Source organism: Phodopus roborovskii, unplaced genomic scaffold (genome assembly GCF_943737965.1).
Source record: "Phodopus roborovskii unplaced genomic scaffold, PHOROB, whole genome shotgun sequence".
NCBI classification, from domain to species: Eukaryota; Metazoa; Chordata; class Mammalia; order Rodentia; family Cricetidae; genus Phodopus; species Phodopus roborovskii.
Window position 1 is genome coordinate 25,166,534 of NW_026126459.1, and position 18,355 is coordinate 25,184,888.

General features: G+C 48.0%; 1 protein-coding gene across 2 annotated transcripts; it reads right to left on the bottom strand.

Annotated features, from left to right (window-relative positions):
* Nucleotides 1-60: 60 nt before the first annotated feature.
* On the bottom strand, nt 61-16,082 carry Spryd3 (SPRY domain containing 3). 2 transcript variants are annotated; one of them, XM_051190007.1, is made up of 11 exons: nt 15,938-16,082; nt 13,465-13,611; nt 11,910-11,985; nt 10,664-10,788; nt 10,264-10,399; nt 8,632-8,817; nt 2,713-2,862; nt 2,308-2,365; nt 1,738-1,857; nt 1,486-1,655; nt 61-1,185 (listed from the first exon to the last, which is right to left on the bottom strand). In XM_051190007.1, exons 1-11 carry the CDS (start codon nt 15,958-15,960, stop codon nt 1,051-1,053), a joined length of 1,326 nt encoding a protein of 441 aa, XP_051045964.1. In that variant the 5' UTR covers nt 15,961-16,082; the 3' UTR covers nt 61-1,050. The 2 variants fall into 2 exon arrangements, with proteins under 2 accessions (XP_051045964.1, XP_051045963.1); XM_051190006.1 differs by having other exon boundaries at nt 1,486-1,679.
* Between the last annotated feature and the right edge of the window lie 2,273 nt (nt 16,083-18,355).

Genomic DNA, 18,355 nt, shown 5'->3' on the forward strand with positions numbered 1-18,355 from the left:
TCAGCTGTCTCTACCTGCTCATCCTGGCCCTCTGACTAAAAAGGAGTCCCTTTCTGTCCATCGTGATAAATATGGAAACTCCATCTTTATTGGGTGTATAAACATCTCTGGTCTGTACATACATTTCATACATCATAGTGCAGGGCCCGGAAGGAGGGGCAGAGGAGCCCCAGCAGCACAACAGCACTCCCCCCCAGACCTACCCACTGTGCAAACTGAGACCAAGAGCCCCTGAAATGGGGGGAGAAAATAGGGGAGTTGGTTGCAGGGGGAGGGGTCTATGCAGACGCTAGAATCAAACACTGAAGCAAAAACAGTCAACTGGCACAAGCAGCAAGCTGGGGCACAGGATTGGGGAGTGGCCAGGGAAAGGGACTTGAGGGGCCAAGATGCAGCTCTGAGCAACAGCCACAACATAACACATGCCCTGGTGCCTCAGCCCCACCAGGGCTAGGGGTGCCTTGAGGAAGAGTGCAGACAAGGAGACGGAGGCAAAGGCTACAGTCCCATGCTACCACATGGCCAGCCTCTCACTCACACAGGTACTGAACAATCTCTATGTGGGCAGGTAGAGAGCCAGGCTTCCTGTGGTGCTTGAGTGTGAGGGCAGGGCTATCTCTCAAAGGAAAGAATAGAGACCCTAGATGTAATTTAGGACAGCAGCCAGTGAAAGAGATGGCCAAGACAGGTCCCCTAGCCCAGCCAGGGGGAGACAGCAGCAACTGGGTAAAAAGAGATTTCAGGGGAATTATGTGGTAAACAGGGACAGGCTGCCTCTATTCTACCCTCAGCCCAAATATCAGGTGGCTTACACCTCCTAACTCTCACAGGGTCCAGGAAGGTAAAACAAGATCCAGGTGCCCACAGACTCTCCCATATAGCAACACTGTTCTCTACCCATTCCTATCACCAGAGGCTCGGGCCCAGGGACAGAAGGTCCAGCCTGACTGGGCCCTGAGCTGGTAGGGGAAGGGTGATGTCCTCCCAGGACCTGGGGAAGACTGGAGGGAGACTGCAGAAGGAGAAGGGGCAGATGTGCAGGTGAAGCCTCTAGCCACTTAAGGGGTGCAAGTCTACTTTCACCTTCTCCCCACAACTGAGCATTCCAATGGTGGGAAAGAAGCCTCCAGAAGGCACAACGGCATCCTTCTTCCCAATGATCTTGCCATTCCGGGTGAAGAAAACCTGGTAGAGGAGGTGGGAGAAGAGGGTGGACTCTGGTCTCTTCCCTAGGGATGAAGCCCAACACCCCTGACTCCCACCACAGGCTTTAGGAGTCACTTGGGGTGATATGCGAAGCAACCACAAGAGGGCGGGTTGAGGCTGGGAGACAGGCTGGAACTATAACCTGGGCTCTAAAGCTACTATGAACCTGGGCAGCTCCGGACCTTGCCTACCCTACCTCAACCCCCACCCCAGCCCCCACCCCTTGGTCCTCTTCTCACTGGTGGTCTGCCCCAGGACCCAGAATGAACCCACACTCACCACCACCTTCTTGCCCTCATGCTCCTGCTCTATCTCTTCCTCCTCTTCCTCCTCCTCTTCCTCCTCTTCCTCTTCACCTTCCTGGTGCAGGTACATGACATTTCTGACGTTTCGGACAGCCCGGGCAGTTGGGGACAAGATCACTGTGTCACAACTGTCATCACTGTCCCCTAGGAGACAGGAAACATGAGCTCCTGTGGTATTTACCACCCACTGCCCTAAGCAGTCTGGCTGTTGTCCAACCTCACTCACCCTCACTGTCCAGAATGTAGTCCCGGGGGAACATGATTCCACAGCCCATAATGTCCCCTTTGTAACAGCGTGGCCCAAAGGGGTCCCCCACACCACTGCCATGGAAGATCTTCCCATCATCTGTTGGAGGAAGGGGAAAGGGCACACTTGAAGGGACTGACTCTACAATCCTCAGGACAACACAAAGGTGAGAGATGCAGGAAGGAAAACCAGGTTTTAAAAAAGAAAACAATGTCCATTTGTTTGAAATAGTCAGAAGAAAGGACACAGTCCCTAGGGTAGATGAGCAAGCAGGGAAGGGAGGGAGTCCAGGCACCGAGGCTCAGTATTCTTAGGAAACCCTACAGGAAATCTGAGAGATCTTCAGGAAGGGCACAGGTGAGCCAAGTCAGAGGCCCGGAGTGTTCCCTCTGGGCCTAGTTCTCCTGCCCTGGCCTGTGCCTCTGGCTTTCAGGACTGAGAGAAAAAAAAACAAACATGGAAAAAGGAAGAAGAGAGGCCACATGGGAGTGAGCAGAATAGGTGACTCAGCCCGGCTCCACAGTTTCCACATCAGCAGCTTCCACTCACCTGCATGGTATGCCACAGACCCTCTGCTCCAGCCAGGGTGCCTGTTCTTGGGATAATCCTACAGAAGGAAGACAAAAAGAAGTCTATGACATCACACATGATGGAAGAGGACAGAAGAAAGAGGCATTCGACTCTGTCAAAACCCAGATGGCTGGGGGGCCCCCAGCCAGGAATGGAGAATAAGGACAGGAAGGGGCTTCAGAAGAACCAGATGAGGTGACACTTAGGACACTGTGTTTTGCATCACAAGGTCTGTCCTCTAAACAGACATTTAGAACCAAGCTCTGCCTCAGCTCACAACTTTTCCTCTATACCCGCCTTGCCCAGGCTTTTCCCAGTGCTTCCTGACCCATCTGAACATTTCCAAACTGCCCCCACAGGGAGAAAGACAGCACTTGCGCCCACCTTCCTGGCCAGCCCCAAGGCGATGTAGCATTTCTCTCCAGGGTCCACGATCTCCACCTCGAAGTAATGGCTACGGGTGCTAAGTGGATTTCGGGCCTGGGCCAGCCCCACATCCACGATACTCTTGCCCTTCCCCAAATATTCCAGCAGCTGTGGAGCAAGAAACAGAGGTCAGAGGTCAAGTAGATATTGCCCTGGACACTGGACCAGTTTTCTGAATCTGATAGAATCCCCCAGCTGAATGGAAAGGGGTCCGAAAGACGATGTGGACTCCAAGTTCTAGTCAGGTAGAGAACAAGGATGGAAGAAACAACATGGTTAGTGTGAGATGCCTCACACATTTCTACAGAGCCACTGACTGGGAAGCTCACTGGGGGTCTTTAGGCTGGAACATTTATTCCCTGGAAAACCTGAAGCCTGCCTTTCTTCCTGGAAGAGGGAAGAGGACAAGGGGTATAGAGAAGTTAAGAACCAACCACAGATATATGAGGGAGGGGACAGGCTCAGAGCCAATTCTGCATGGATGGGATGGACATAGTTTCTCAAGACCTGTTCTACTTGGCCCTGAAATGAGCCATTCATTACTGGGTCAGGGAGATGCTCAAGGGAGCCAAGAACCTAGAGACAACAACCCTACCCTTCATTTTACATGGGGCAAAGGTCAAAATAAAGACAAAAGGCAGGTCTTCCAGTTCCCAGCCCTCACTCAGGCTGGAGATGGCTGTGAAGGTGAAGGGAGATGAGTATAGGTCCTGGGGCCCTTCGGTCCCACACGGTCTTGCCTGCATACAACAGGGTAACAACCCCAATCTGGAAAACTTTACCTATCAAATGTCATGGTAATAGTGGAACTATGACTCAACCTCATCTCCTCTTTCACCCACCTAGCATCACCTAGGATTCCTTAATTTCCTTTTAATTAGCCTAACTGCCCCCTTAAAACTTTCTTCTACTATTCAAACCCTGTAGCCCTACAAAAACAACAAGCTCCCTGGGGCCTCCTCCACTAATCCCTAGCAAACTTAAGACAAGGCCTCACCCCACTAACATTCCTGCCTGAACCAGCTTGCACCAGCACGAAGGCCTGGGGGCATCTCCTGCAGAAGCCAGCCTAACTTATCTCCCTTCAGAGTGGCCCAGAAGATCCCACTCCCCTCAGCTCCAGAATGTCCAAGTCTACCCTCCTGTACTCTAAAGACAAGTGAGGACAGACGGGGAAAGCCAGAGGTGCACAGGAGCCACCAGGTCCACACCCATACCCATCATATAGTCTGTCTGTAGCCCTTAGAGTACTCCCCGGCCTGGCTCTGCTCAGTATCTCTCCCTAGTGTTTATTAATCTCATCTATTAAGCAGCCTATGATCCACTCTCTCCACCCAGTATACTGCAGAGCTGGATCAGGGACCCCACAGCTGCCCTTGACCCATCCTATCCAATTGGCCTCTATGTTGGAAACAGGGTGTTCTCTAGTTCCATGGCCAAAAGGCAACCAGTCCAGATCCCAATCCTTGGGAAAAAACCCGCCCAACTATTCCCTCCACCTCAGCCCACAAAAGGCAGCCGCTGCAGCTCTACTGACAGGGTGGGGATACTTCCTAAGGGGCAAGAGGCCATGAAGATGACCTGCCCTGACATGGAACTTCAACCCACACCCACGGGCTCCTGAAGAGCACTGAGACAGTCTGCTGACATTCCAGCCCTAAGCAACAAGCCCTCTTCAGGAATGGAGCTGTCCTATCTCAGGACAGCCACCCCAAATCATAGGCTGCTCTCCTGCTCCCCGCAAGCCCTTCTGATTCCTCAGCATGGACAGGCCAGAGCAGGGGGGTCACCTCCCTGGCAGATCCTGTCTGGGTACCACTGTTTGGAACCTGAGGCTTCTGGAGCCTCAGTTGTCAGGATCTGTGGGTTTGGTCCTGTAGGCTATGCCCTGGCTGCCTCTTAGTTTGAAAGACCAAGTTCAAACCTAACTAGTTTGCTTAGTTGCCATCAAGCTTGAACGTTTTATACTCATTGTACATTCACCTAAGGGGTGGGGGGAACCTAAATGTCTTCATCAGTAAAATGGAGATAACACTACTTGTAGCTTCAAAAATAGTAAAAACACAAGGTGGAGTGATCAAGGCATCAGTAGAGCCTGCCACACCCAGTTGATGGAAATTCATGTTCTGTCAGGAAATAGGACTGGTTATAGTACAGCTACCAATCACAATGGACATGATCATTCAGCCTGCACTCCCCACTAGAGCAACAAAGAACTCCAAGGCCAACCAGGATGGATATTTGTGGTTCTGGGTATCAAACCCAGGGACTGCACCATGAAAGTTCTACCACTGAGATAGCTACAGCCCCAATTATCCCCCTGTGCATCTCAGCTGAGGGTAGAGGAAACCCTTTCCATAAAAGCCTCAAGTACACCACCACCACCTATCCTGTTACAGGGGACTGCAGACCACCAATGCCACCATCACCCATCCCCGTTACAGGGAACTACAGACCACCACCAAACCCGTTACAGTGACTGTAGACCACCACCACCATCACATTACAGGGGACTACAGATACTGAGTACTTAGTTGAAGCTGCAGATTAGAATAGCAATCCAAGCCCTTCCCACTCTTTTCTCTTGTTGATTGCCATGCTCTCACTGCTGGCAGCAGACACCAATTCTTCTCAACAGGAGCAAGCCTCAAGGGCCCAGAAGTAGTTGAAACAGGAATAAAGTACAAGCTCAGCACAGCCTCCTCCTGAGCTGGATCTAGGGAGGACCCTCTCCTTTTGTGTACTAAAGCTACCAGTGTAAGGAGTGTCAAGAAACATGGACAGTGAACAAAGCAAGATCAGTCTAATACAAATGTACAGACAGCTCCTACAACCCTCTCCACATGATCTCACTCTGCCAGCCATGGGACAGCAGCAGTTCTTCAACATCTTCAGCTCTCTGGGGCAAGGGAACAGAGGACATCTTTAAAAAGAGGGAAAACTGAGGCTTCAGAGAGTAGAAGAACTCACGCAAAAAAGAGCTACACACACAAAATGAATGAATAAATGTTAAAAAAATAATAATAATAATAAAATAAGCTGTCCCAACTGAAATACCACGTATGTCCTTATGAGAAACTTCAGATTAGGTCAGATCTTCCCAAATCTTCATGATTCTGGGGTACCCTACTGAGACCACCACTCATGCAGAAAAAGGCCTTGGATCCAAGGGATGTAAAAAAACAACATGGGCAAAAAATGAAAATATATATGCTAGTCCTCTTTAGAGGAATGAATTATCCTTCTAGGACAACACAACTCTGATAAAAACACAGAAGATAAAAGAAACTGTGCAAATTATCTTCATTTGAAAGACGGGACAATTGGCAAACCTAAAAGGACCTAGGTCCTTCAAGAGACTCATCCCTAGGGCTGGAGATAGGGCTAAGTCTGCTGCCAACTGGCCACTAAAGTCCAATTTCTGGAGCCCACATGACAAGAGGGAGAGAACCAACTCCGACATTTGTCTTCTGACCTCCACCAGGCATGGTAGTTCATATCAGCAATCTCAGTACTTAGGAGGCTGAGGTAGGAGGATTGCCAAAAGTCAAGGCCAGCCTGAGCTAGTGAGTTCCAGGGCAGACTGACTACAGTATGAGACTGTCTCAAAAGTCTACTGCAAAGGAGCCTGTGCTTACAGTATAGTGAACTTACCCTGCCAGGAGTCCTAAACTGAGGGGAGGGTTTAAAGACAGCCAAACAAACTCTATAGCTACACTTAACGGAAAAGGGTTCCTAAATGAGTGGACTGAGAATACTGAGGGGAGGGAAGGAAGGAAGGCTATTTATAATGTCTGCAAGATTCCACCTCAATTAGAAAAGATGCCTGGGAGGGGCTGGGAGCAGAGTGGGGTCAGGTCCAGGCAGGGAACGGATGCCAGGAAAACATGTGAGGAGCGGTCAGAGATGAGAGCTGGAACATGGCTCTGGCTCAGGCACAAGTTCAACTCTGTGGATGTTGTCAAAATGATGGCAGAAGGGGAAGAAAAAGGCGATGAATCAGGGAGTCAGCATCAGAGGCCTTGGCTCACAACCACCTCAGCCCTCACACCCTGAAGCCAGAGGGAAGCAGGGCATCAGAACAGCAGGAAGGTGCACAGTCTGCTATATTCACTGAGTTCAATTTACCTTGAGCTCCACAAGGAAAGGCCTTTCAGAACCCACTCCCACCCCCAACTGTTTGTTTTCCTATCACAGGCTAATTTGAAAACAGCCTGCTTTGAGGTGAGAAGGCCAAAGGCCAGGCTGGGAGCAAGAAGGCAGCAGAGGAGAATTCTAAGTGGGAGGACTGCATGTCTCAGAATTGGTTAGAGCTAGACTCCTGACTGGCTTCCCTTCACTCCCAACACAGCAAGAGGTACAGAGGACAAGCCCAAAGCTTCCTGAGAAAACTCAAACCCCAGAAAAACACTTCTGCAGGTCTAAAGAGAAGGGACTGAGAGCAAGCTAGGAGGTTCCAGGTAGTCCTTGACCTACCTTCCCTCCACCTTGTCATCTTCCACGAAAGCTCATAAGAGAGTAACACTGACGTTTATTCAAGATTCCCAAAACTGGGCCTGCATGCAGGCCTGTAATCTCTACTACTTGGAAGGCGGAGGCATATGGAGTCTAAGTTCAAGACCTGCCTGGGTTAGAACCTGAATTCAGATACCAACCAGGGCAGCTTAGTTAAGACTCTATCTCAAACCAGGCGTTGGTAGCGCATGCCTTTAATCCCAGCTCGAGTCCAGCCTGGTCTACAGAGCGAGTTGCAGACAGTCTCCAAAGTAATACAGAGAAACCCTGTCTTGAAAAAAAAAAAAAAAGAAAGAAAGAAAGAAAAGAAAAAAGAACCTATCTCAAAAAGATAATAAAAGAGGTAGAGATACATACAGCTCAGTGGGACAGGACTTGTTTACCACACACTCATGCCCCTACCATCACCAACCACCTACAACAACAAAAACCCAACTGTTGCGGGATAAACTTTTTATATGCTATGATGATGTGTCTCTGCCAAGGCACCTTCTGACTGGTTTAATAAAGAGCTGAATGGCCAATAGCTAGGCAGGAGAGGATAGGTGGGACTTCCAGGCAAAGATAGGAACTCTAGGACGGAATCAGAGAGGTGGAAATTCTCCAGTGAGATGTGGACATACAGTATGGAACAAAGGTAACGAGCCACATGGCAAAATGTAGATTAATATAAATAGGCTAATTTAAGTTTTAAGAGCTAGTTGGGAACAAGCCTAAGCTAAGGCTAAGCTTTCGTAATTAATAATAAGTTTTCATGTCATTGAGAGAAAAAGTCCAACTATACCCAACTCTTAGCAACTTCTCCCATAATTGTGCCTCAGTTCTATGATTAGAGAGCCCAGCTGAGTTGAATCAAGCCCAAAGGGAAGCATAAGACATGGGCTTCCAAATCAGTTCTCAAACACTGAAGAAAGAGAAACCAGCTTCTACTTATTCTGGAACAACCAATCTGAGCTCCCAAATGAAGGGAAAAGAAGAAAGAGAATTATGCTCAGAACACAGGTTTGGAATCCAAAAACCATGTCAAGGCCTTCACCCAAACTTCCACTTCCCAAAGCCACACAAAAGCCTCTGTCCTGGGTGCAGTGGTGCAGGACTGAGTAGAATGCAAATTCAAAGCCAAGCAACATTCCTGAGATACCTCAAGATAAAGAAAAGAAAGAGGCAGGCATAGTGACAGAGGCAGAGGCAGGTGGATCTCTGAGTTCCAGAGCAGTCAGGGCTACATAATGAGACCCTGTCTCAAAGAACGAATGGAGGGGAGAGCAACACTGTTCTTCCCCCTCACTCTAAGAAATACTGATGTGCTTACATCCCCATGTGTTCTGCCCAACCCATTTTTTCTCACTGCCTTTTACTTACAGTTCCACAGACTCTGACATCATGCAGCCGGCCCCATTCATCTTCATAACTGTCCACCATCATGATGCTGTCATCCTCACGGCCCAGTTCAGCATTGAGGTGCAGCCTCACCTCCTCACCCAATGAATGCATACCAACTGCTGGGAAGAGCCCATCTGGGGACATGGGCATGATGGTGGAGCCCACCTGCAGCACAGGAAGAGAGGAGGGAGCTGCCATGTGGTTCAGTTTCTCTCGTCAGTTCTCTCAAGGCACTTCCAAGATGATACAACCAACAACTATCATATACACATTCACAGATTTAAGAAAAACAGAGGCCCTACAGAGTTTTAACAATTGTTAAGTACTCCTTGCCAAGCATGTTACATGGAGCTAGAAGTCAAGCCTCAGTCTCCAGACTCACTGCCAAGTACTCTACAAACACCTGTGTGATTGCCTCTGCAGCAGCAAAGCACATCTGCTAAGTCTGAAACGGGAGTCAACCTCTTGCCTGGCTTGTGAAGCAGCCACCTAGCAGAGTGGGAGGAGGGAAGGAGAGGGAGAGAGTTGCATGTCTCTCCCACTCTTAACAAAACCACCATCTCTGAAGAGAAAAGGGTTCACATAGTTGTAGTGGGATATTCACTTTGTCTCCTTCTATGACACTGACCACGCCTGTTAGGGGGTGGAGCCAGGTGCGGGAGTGACCTGTGGAAGGAGGTCTGAGGAGAAGCTGGGGAATGCTCTCTTGCTGGTGGGTTGGGGAGAGGAGAGCATCTGGTGGAACTTGCTGGTATTCATCTGTCTAGTTTGTAGGTTATTTCTCCCTGAATAAACATCTGTTCGGCCTATTTGTTTATCCTGATCCTTATTTAACCACAATACATAATAAAAGAAAGAAAAGAAAACCAAAGGACATATTGCCCCAAAAATTCAAACCAACCCAAAGCCCTGAAGCTAACACAGCACAGATCCCCTGGAACTGGAGTTACAGAAAGTTGTGAGCTGCCATGTGGGTGCTGAGAATTGAGCTTGGGTCCTTTGGAAGAGCAGTCAGTGCTCTTAACCACTGAGCCTTGTCTTCAGCCCTACTTTTTACATTTTTATTGTTTGAGAATTTCATACATGCATATTATATGCCTTGATTAAATATACTGCCTCATTCCCTCCTCTCCAATTTCTTCTCTACCATGCCCCCCACCATGTACTCCTAACTTCATGTACTTTTTCTTTAAACGCACTGAGTCAGCTTAACATTGCCTATATGTACAAGGGTATAGTGTCATCTATTGGAGCATGAGTAGCCTCTCAGGGGCACATCCCTGAAAGAAAACTTTTTTAAAGATAATGCCTTATGTAACCCAAACTGCCCTGAACTCACTATGTAGCAAAAATTACTTGGAACTCCTGATTCTCCCTGCCTCAATCTCCTGAGTGTCCCAGGCACCCTGTTCATGTGGTGTTGGGGAACGAACCCAGAGCTTCAAGCATGCTAGCCAAACACATTGCCACCTGAGCTACATTCACAAACTCTTTTCCTGGGCAGGGAAGTATGTACACACACATCCACACACACTCACTCCATGGTCACTCTCACAAATCCTCAGGCAGAGCCAAACCACTGAACCCTCTCAGACAGGATTTCCCACTCACCCGTTTCCCATTTTTGGTAAAGAAGATCTGGGCAGTCTGCACATCAAAGGACACAGGCTCAATGCCACAGCCAATTCGATCCCCAGAATTGCACTTGGAGCCAAACTGGCGCCCCTTGGCTCGGCCATTGTACAGCCTATGGAGAGAGAGCACAAGACAGAGAACTATGTGGTACCTTCTCCTACTTCTCCACAATACTTTCTCAGTAGCTCCACTCTTGATGGCTTCCACCAATGTCCTGGTATTTGGGTCACCCGCTCTGATACTCACACACCTGCAAGGGTGCCTCACCTAATTAAGTTTATGAAAAAACCCAAGAAAGGAAGTAGTGGAGAAAACCATTCAGAGATGGCTTATCCTCCACATCTACACTTCAACTCCACAACAAAGAACTACTTACTTGCCATCATCAGCATGGTAGGCTACAGAGTCAGGCAACCAGCCAGGCTGGTGATCTAAGCTGTAGTACTGAGGGACCAGCCCCACAGCAATGGTGCCCCGGACACCACTGTCCACAATGGATACCTGGAGGGAAGAAAGCAGGATACAGTTCACAGTTCACAGGGACAGAAAACTGATTGAACTTTTAGAGTGATCAAAGACAGATTTATGCTCAGAGACCTGGGGGATGAGAGGATAGGACCTGCCAGGGAGATCAGGAAGGGCAGAGGCCCCTTTCTTATGATTATTTAGGCAATCATTCTTGAGCCTTAGTTGGACATGACAGCTCACATCCTTAATCCCAACACTCCAGAGGCAGAGACTAGTGATAGTTCCAGGCCAGTCTGGTCTACATTGATATACAGAGCTCCAGGGCAACCAGGGCTACACAGGGAGATCCTGTCTCAAAAAAGAAAAAAGAAGAAGAAGAAAAAAAAAAAAAAAAAAAAAAGTAGGGGCAGGAAGCTGGAGAGTTGACTCAGCAGTTACAAGTCCACATTGACCTAAGTTTGGTTCCCATGACCACATTAAGTAGTTCACAACCACCAGTAACCCCAGCTCCTTGCTGACCTGACACTTCTGACACTTTTAACTTGTAGCCTCTATGGGCACTACACTCACATGTACATACCCACACACAAGCATTTATAATTATTAATAATAAAATAATAAGTTAGGCAGAGAATCAATTCTGGGCATCTACTAGGGTAGTAGTTCTTAGGGATCGAGTGACCCTTTCACAGGGGTTGCCTAAGACCATCAGAAAACACAGATATTTACATTATGATTCATAACATTAGCAAAATTACAGCTATGAAGTAGCAATGAAAATAATTTTATGGTTAGGGGTGACCACAACATGAGGGACTGTATTAAAGGGTCACAGGATTAGGAAGGTAGAAAACCAATATATGAGGAGCTAGGAAAATGAGACATGGATCAAAGTCTACCTAGGCGAGGGGACAGCAGAGCAGAAGAGCAAGATGAGATTCCAACGCACCTGGTCTCTCCCATCAAAGTCAGGCTGTCCTGCACCCTTCTCCCAAAGGAACATTGATGGAAAATTTAAAAGGCCAGGTCATAAATCCAGGAGACGAGCTCCTTGGAGCATGACATATTCACTCCTCATCACCAACCCCATCATCACACCACACCCCATCACCACACCCCGGCTCCCCAGCTCTGCCCAACTACTGCTTGATCACCTCAAAATAATTGCTGTCCTTGGTCAGGGGTCGAGATGCCACATAGCAGCCAACTTCACCAGAATTTCCATGGTAACTAAAGGAATATGGAAAAATTCTATGAGCGGGCAAGCCCAGGGGTTGGGAAGAAGCCCTAATACTCCAAACCCCAACCTTGTGAGGGCTATCACAGATAACTCATCAAAGCATACTTCAGAAAATTAGCATACAGCCAGGCATAGTGGCACACACCTTTAATCCCCACACTTGGGAAGCTGTAGTAGAAGGACCTCGAGTTTAAGGCTAGCCTGGTCTACAGAGTGAGTTCCAGAACAGCCAGGACTACAAAGAGAAATCATGTTTTGGGAAGAGAGAGAGAGAGAGAAAGAGAGAGAGAACAAGTAAGAGAGAATGGGGGAAGGAAGAATGCAAGGAAGAAAGGAAGAAAAGAAGAAAGGAAAGGAAGGAAGGAAGGAAGGAAGGAAGGAGGGAAGGAAGAGAAATCTGTATGCACACACACATAAGGTACTTGAGGTCACCAACTCTTCCCACTGCTTCTAGACAAGGTCCAATGCACACTAGCTCAATACAGTCTAGTTTCTTCATTTGCAGGAAGTAAAGAATGTACAGCCTTCCTTAATTATGTTTTAGGGGTCCCACAGTCTTGTCTAACCTCAATCCCTCCCTCATGTTGTAACTTTGGCCTTGTCTTCACCCCTATCTTCCGTGGACCTAGAGAACAGCTGATCTCTACCCTTTGTCAAAGGCCTTCAGACTGGAAGAGCCACTCAGTCCCCACATTTCAGCTTTCTTCCCCTCAGGCTAAATAACACTACTTCCTTTCCCCTTTAGATGATAACTATGTGACAGGCAGGAAGGAGTCAGGGAAGGTTCAAGACTAAAGAGAAAAACATAAACCAAAGGGCTAGAAAGACACAGAGTGGCTGATTACAGAACCGGCATTCCCCAGGCACTCCGTGCTGAACCCAGTCTTTGGAATGCAGGCACAGGGGGCTCAGACCACACTGATTCACTGCAGATCTTGGCAGCCTCCTACACCTGCCATGGGAACTTCCAAATCAGAACACAGCCTTTCTGGATCCTTTCCTTCACAGACCAGAAGATGGTGAGCCAAGATGGCTGAGGAGGTACATGCTTATAACCCCAGCTTTTGAAAAGCTGAGAAGGAGGACTGCAAGTTTTAAGACAGCTTGCCTGCCTCAAAAACAAAACAAAATACAGACTGGTGAGATGGCTCAGTGTGTATGGCACTTGCCCAATGACCAGAGTCAGATCCTAGGTCCCACCTGATCTAAGAAGACCAGCGTCCTTGAGTTGATCTTTGTGTATGCTGCACTGTGAGGGGTTCCCTGATGGCCTTTGTGCATTCCTTTCTGCTTCTTGTCACTGGGTCACTCAGGCTGCCTTTTTTTGTTTGTTTGTTTGTTTGTTTGTTTTTTCTTAATTTAGTGTGTGTATGGGGGATGGCTGTTAAAGAACAACTTGAGGAAGTATCCTAGTTAAGATCAGGAAAGGACTGAACAAGAAAAATTTGGAACCATTTCCCTACACTCACCTCAAAGTGTCACCATCCACAAGGATATGTTTGAACCTCTCCTGATATCGGAAAGCCCGGACCTCTCGAATCTCCCGAATCCTCCTTCTCCAATTCAGAAACCGGTAGTGCAAGTTGAGGTCATCCATCTTGTTCATGAGAACAAACCTACGAGAAGAGAAATGACTGAGAAGGAAGAGGGATTCAGCAGAGTACTTCAAGTCTTCTCAATCTTGAATGTGCAGAGTGTGCCAGACTTGGGGCCAGATGTCCAGATGCATCTCAGTAACTCCAGCCTCAGCCACTCAGTCAATAGATATGTATTGGGTTTTTACCATGTGCACTGGCATCGAAGCTGGGAATAAAGCTATAAGCAAGATAGATGGGATTCATGATCTCATACAGTCTCCAGTCTCATTGGGCATGAGGAAGCATAGCAGATAATAAGCACAAATGGGCATTTTAGCCAGTGGAAGGAAACACACACACACACACACACACACACAGAGAGAGAGAGAGAGAGAGAGAGAGAGAGAGAGAGAGATGTAACAGTGGACAAGGACAGTCTCAGAGGTACAGCATGTGAGCTAAACAGAGACAGGCAATATGAGAGTACCAGAAAAATCATTCCAGGCAGAGAAAACAATCAATCTTTCTTCTTGGGTAGAAGAAAGGTGTCATGGTAGAGAAAGACAGAAGGCCAGAGCAGCTGATATATAGGGAAGGTGAATAAGAATAGATAAGGCAAAAGACTATCCAGTCAGGAACTTAAATTTACTTCAAGGGTAATGAGAAACTGCTATGGAATTTTAAACAAGAAATGGTATGATTTTAAAATATATCAAATCTCCCTGGGTATGGTGCTACTTGTCTTTAATCCTGGCAATTTTTAAACTTTTTTATTATTTTTATGTGTATGGGTGTTTTCCTGCATATATGTCTGTGCTTACTGTATATGCCTGGTGCCTTTAGAGACCAGAAGAGGGCATCAGATCCCCTAGAACTAGAGTTAAGTTACAGACAGTTGTGTACTACCATGTGGGTGCTGAGAATTGAACCCTGGATCCTTCTAGCCAGTGTTTTTTTTTGGGGGAGGGAGGGGGGTCAAAACAGGGTTTCTTTGTGTGGCCCTCCCTGTCCTGGAACTCACAGGGTAGACCAGGCTGACCTCAAACTCAGAGATCTGCCTGCCTCTGTCTCTCAAATTCTGGGATTAAAGGTCTGCGCACCACTACTACCCGGCATGAAACCAGTGACTTTTTGTTTTGTTTTTGAGACAAGGTGTCTCCATTTAGCACTGGCTGTCCTGGAACTCACTCTGTAAACCAGGCTGGCCTCAAACTCACAGAGATCCACCTGCCTCTGCCTCCCAAGTACTGGAAAAGCATGTGGCACCATGCCGGGCAAGCCAATGCTCTTAACCACCAAGCCATCTCTCCTGACCATAATACCAGCACTTTTTGTTTTAATTTTTTTCAAGACAGGGTTTCTCTGTATAGCCCTGGCTGTCCTGGCACTTGCTCGTAGATCATCAGGCTGGCCTCCAACTTGCAGAGATCCACCTGCCTCTGCCTCCTGAGTGCTGGGATTAAAGGCATGCACCACTAGCACCTGGCAATCGTTTCTAGCACTTTTAATCCCAGGCAGAGACAAATAGATCTCTGAGTTCTAGAATACATAGCATGTGCCAGGCCAGCCAAGGCTACAGATTGAGGCCTTGTCTCAAACAAAAGAAAAAAAACTTATCAGATTTTAACTCTCGTTCCCAACTGTAATTGTGACAGCAGTTCAGGGGATGACAGCCACCAAAATGGTAGCAGTGAAGGGGAAAAGGAATGGGGACTCTCTTGGCATTTAGACAAGCCTCAAGGCCAATAATGAATGAATGAATAAAATTTTCCAGAGAGCCAAAAGTGGGAAAACGATGAAGAAATCTTTTCTTCCCATTCCCCAATCACCGGGCACAGTGCGTACACACACACACACACACACACACACAGTAGGCGCTTAGCAAATCTAGGCTAAGCTGAGTTCCATTCAAGTGCGCACACCAGGACTCTTGTGAAGGAGCTACAGACCACCACATGCTCCAGACGAAGACACCTGTGGCACTGCACCACCACTCCCCTCCTGGGCCCTGGGCCGAGACTTGAACCCAGGGAGAAGCTGGCGCCCCAAACTTGAAGACACCTGATCTTCAAGAACTCGACAGCCTCAGCATTGACCAGCAGCAGCATCCGCGCTGGGTCCCGGCGCTACCTCAGCACCGTGGGATCACTCATATGAGACCTAGGGGCCAGCCGGCCTTCACCTGTCAATGCGGCTACGCCCGGTCTCCACAGGCCCCGCACTAGGGGAGGGTGCGCGCCGGGAGGATCACTAGTGACCAGAGTCCCAGGCCCCGCCCCTGAGCCGGGAGCCGTCTTCCAGGACCCCCGCCTCGAGCTCGGCAGAGACCGAGGCCTCCGGGACCCCGCCCCCGATCCCCGCCTACCGGGGCCGCCGCGTCCTCCTCATCCATAGGCCTCTCAGCTCCGCGCTGTAGCTCTTCGGCCGCCGCCACCACACACATCCGGGTCCCCGCCCTTCCTATGCTCCGTGAGGCCCGCCCCCTACACCGAATCCGCCCAATCATCAGCGGCTTATGTAGACGGGCACCCACATTAACCAATCGCAGCGCTCCAGTGGTGTGGGGCGCGGCCCGGTGAGCCGGGTACCTAACATTCAGCGGCGTCTGAGGAACCTTGGTGTTGGGAGGGTGGGGGAGGCGACGTGGCGGCTCGGACGCCACCGTGGGCGCCAGGAGCTCGGGGAGGCGGTCAAGGGGCGGCTCCCTTGGGGCGGAGCGGGTCACTGTGCACACGCAAGCGTCACGTTAGTAAAGCAAGGAGTGATGCTAAAAGCCTTACTGGAATGTCTTTTTGATTCATGTAACAGCTTTGGGGAAAAAAAATTCTTAAAATTATCTTTACGCGTGAGGAACCAGAGGCCTAGCTCCACAGCGGTCGCACTCAGCTGATTCCTCATGTTTTATTCTCTCCCGAGCACCACTTTGCATCAAGTTCGTTCATTCCAGGAAAGACGTTCCAGAACAGGAGAGAACTTCAGATGCAAAAATCACAGTGAGATGATACCCAGTGCTGTTTGGGAACAGAGGGTAGGAAAGTTAGGTCAGGTCAGAATATCCTGCCCTTGGGAAGAATTGGGTGTGACTTCAGGATTGGGAATATTCAGACCCAAGACCGAATATTCTCTCCAGATAGACTCACCCTCTGTCTTCAGTACCCTGTGTCAGAAACATGAACAAACATATTTGTGTCTTTCCACATCTGAATTTATTGAATAGCAATAAATCAACAAGCTATCTCAGTTTCATTGACGGCAATTAGTCCTGATTTACATGAATAAAGGGCTTTTAAGCAACCACAGGTTCTTTTACTTCAATATTAATCACTAACTCTTGGGTCATACACTACACATCATGTGTATACACATGTAGGTTATACTGTGGCTACAAAAGGGTTAAAGAAGCCACAGCATAATTCCAGAGTTCTGGGGTCTTACTAGAGACAGAGCTGATAATGGGGTCCAACTGAGGGTATTGCACCCTTTCTAGGATTGATAAGTTCTTGAGCCTGCTGATGCCTACTGAGCATATGTTCTCAATCTATTATACATTTATAGGGTGGTACCTTTTCACTTTTTAAAAATCAATTTATTTTATGTGCTTTACCTGCATATATATCTGTGCACCATAGGTGAGAGATACAGTTTGTAAACTGCTGTGTGAATTCTGGAAGAGCAGTCAGTACTCTTAACTGTTGAGCCATCTCTCCAGCACAGTTTTTTCACTTAGGAATAAATTATCAGTCTAGGTCTTATGGGTGGTGCTAGTGGTATGTATGTGTATAGTCATCCTGCCTCTGCAGTCAAACTAGAGCCAAATACTGCTTGTAGGAGTGCAGGATAAAGCCTGAAAGCCACTGTTTTATACAATAGGCAATAATTTAAAGGTAACCACAGCCTAATCCCAATACCCTCTTCTGCAGTACCTTGTTAATTTACTTTTTAATGTCAAGTGTGGTGAAGTGCTCCTTTTTGTTGTTGTTGTTAAATATTTTACTTATTTGTTTATTGGAGGTGGGTGGGGATGCATGCCTGACATGGCCTAAGTGTGTAGCTCAGGTGACAACTTGCAGAATTTGGTTCTTTCCTTCTACCAGGTGGGTCCCAGGAGTTAACTCAGGTCTTCAGGTTTGGCAACAAATGCCTTTACCCTCTAAGTCATTTCACCAGACCCAGCACCTCATTTATTAAAGTCAATTGTGTGTGTTGCTGTGTTTCATCTCCTTTACAGCTCAGACTAATCCCATCTTATTCTAACTGGATACTCTAAAATGCTGGGTGGGTAGAGGTCTAGGGATATAGCTCAGCTGGTAGAGCATTTACCAGGCAAGGGCAAGGTCTTAGGTTCAATCCCCATACTGGCCAAAAAAGTGCTTAGAGATCTAGCTTACTACTAGTAGAGTGCTCTTGCCTGGCAAGCTCAAGCTCAAGGCTCTGGATCAATTCCAGAAAAAGAACATTGAGTATCCCTGGCTGCCCTAGAACTCGCTAAGTAGATCAGGATGGCCTGGAACTCACAGAGCTGCCTGCCTTTCCTCCCAAGAGCTGAGTTGAAGGTCCTGTCTAATTCTTTTACTATCCCTACAGAAACCCCTACTGAGATTAACCAGCCCACCTCCTGGTTCAGCTGTGTAATAAACCTCCTGAACAAGTGAGAGGGTGAGTTAGGGATGGGTTTGATCTTTGTATGTATGTTTATAAAAATTGTCAAAAAATAAAGAGTAGGAGAGATGGCTCAGTGGTTAAGAGCACTGACTGCTCCTCAGGGTGCTCGATCCCAGCACCC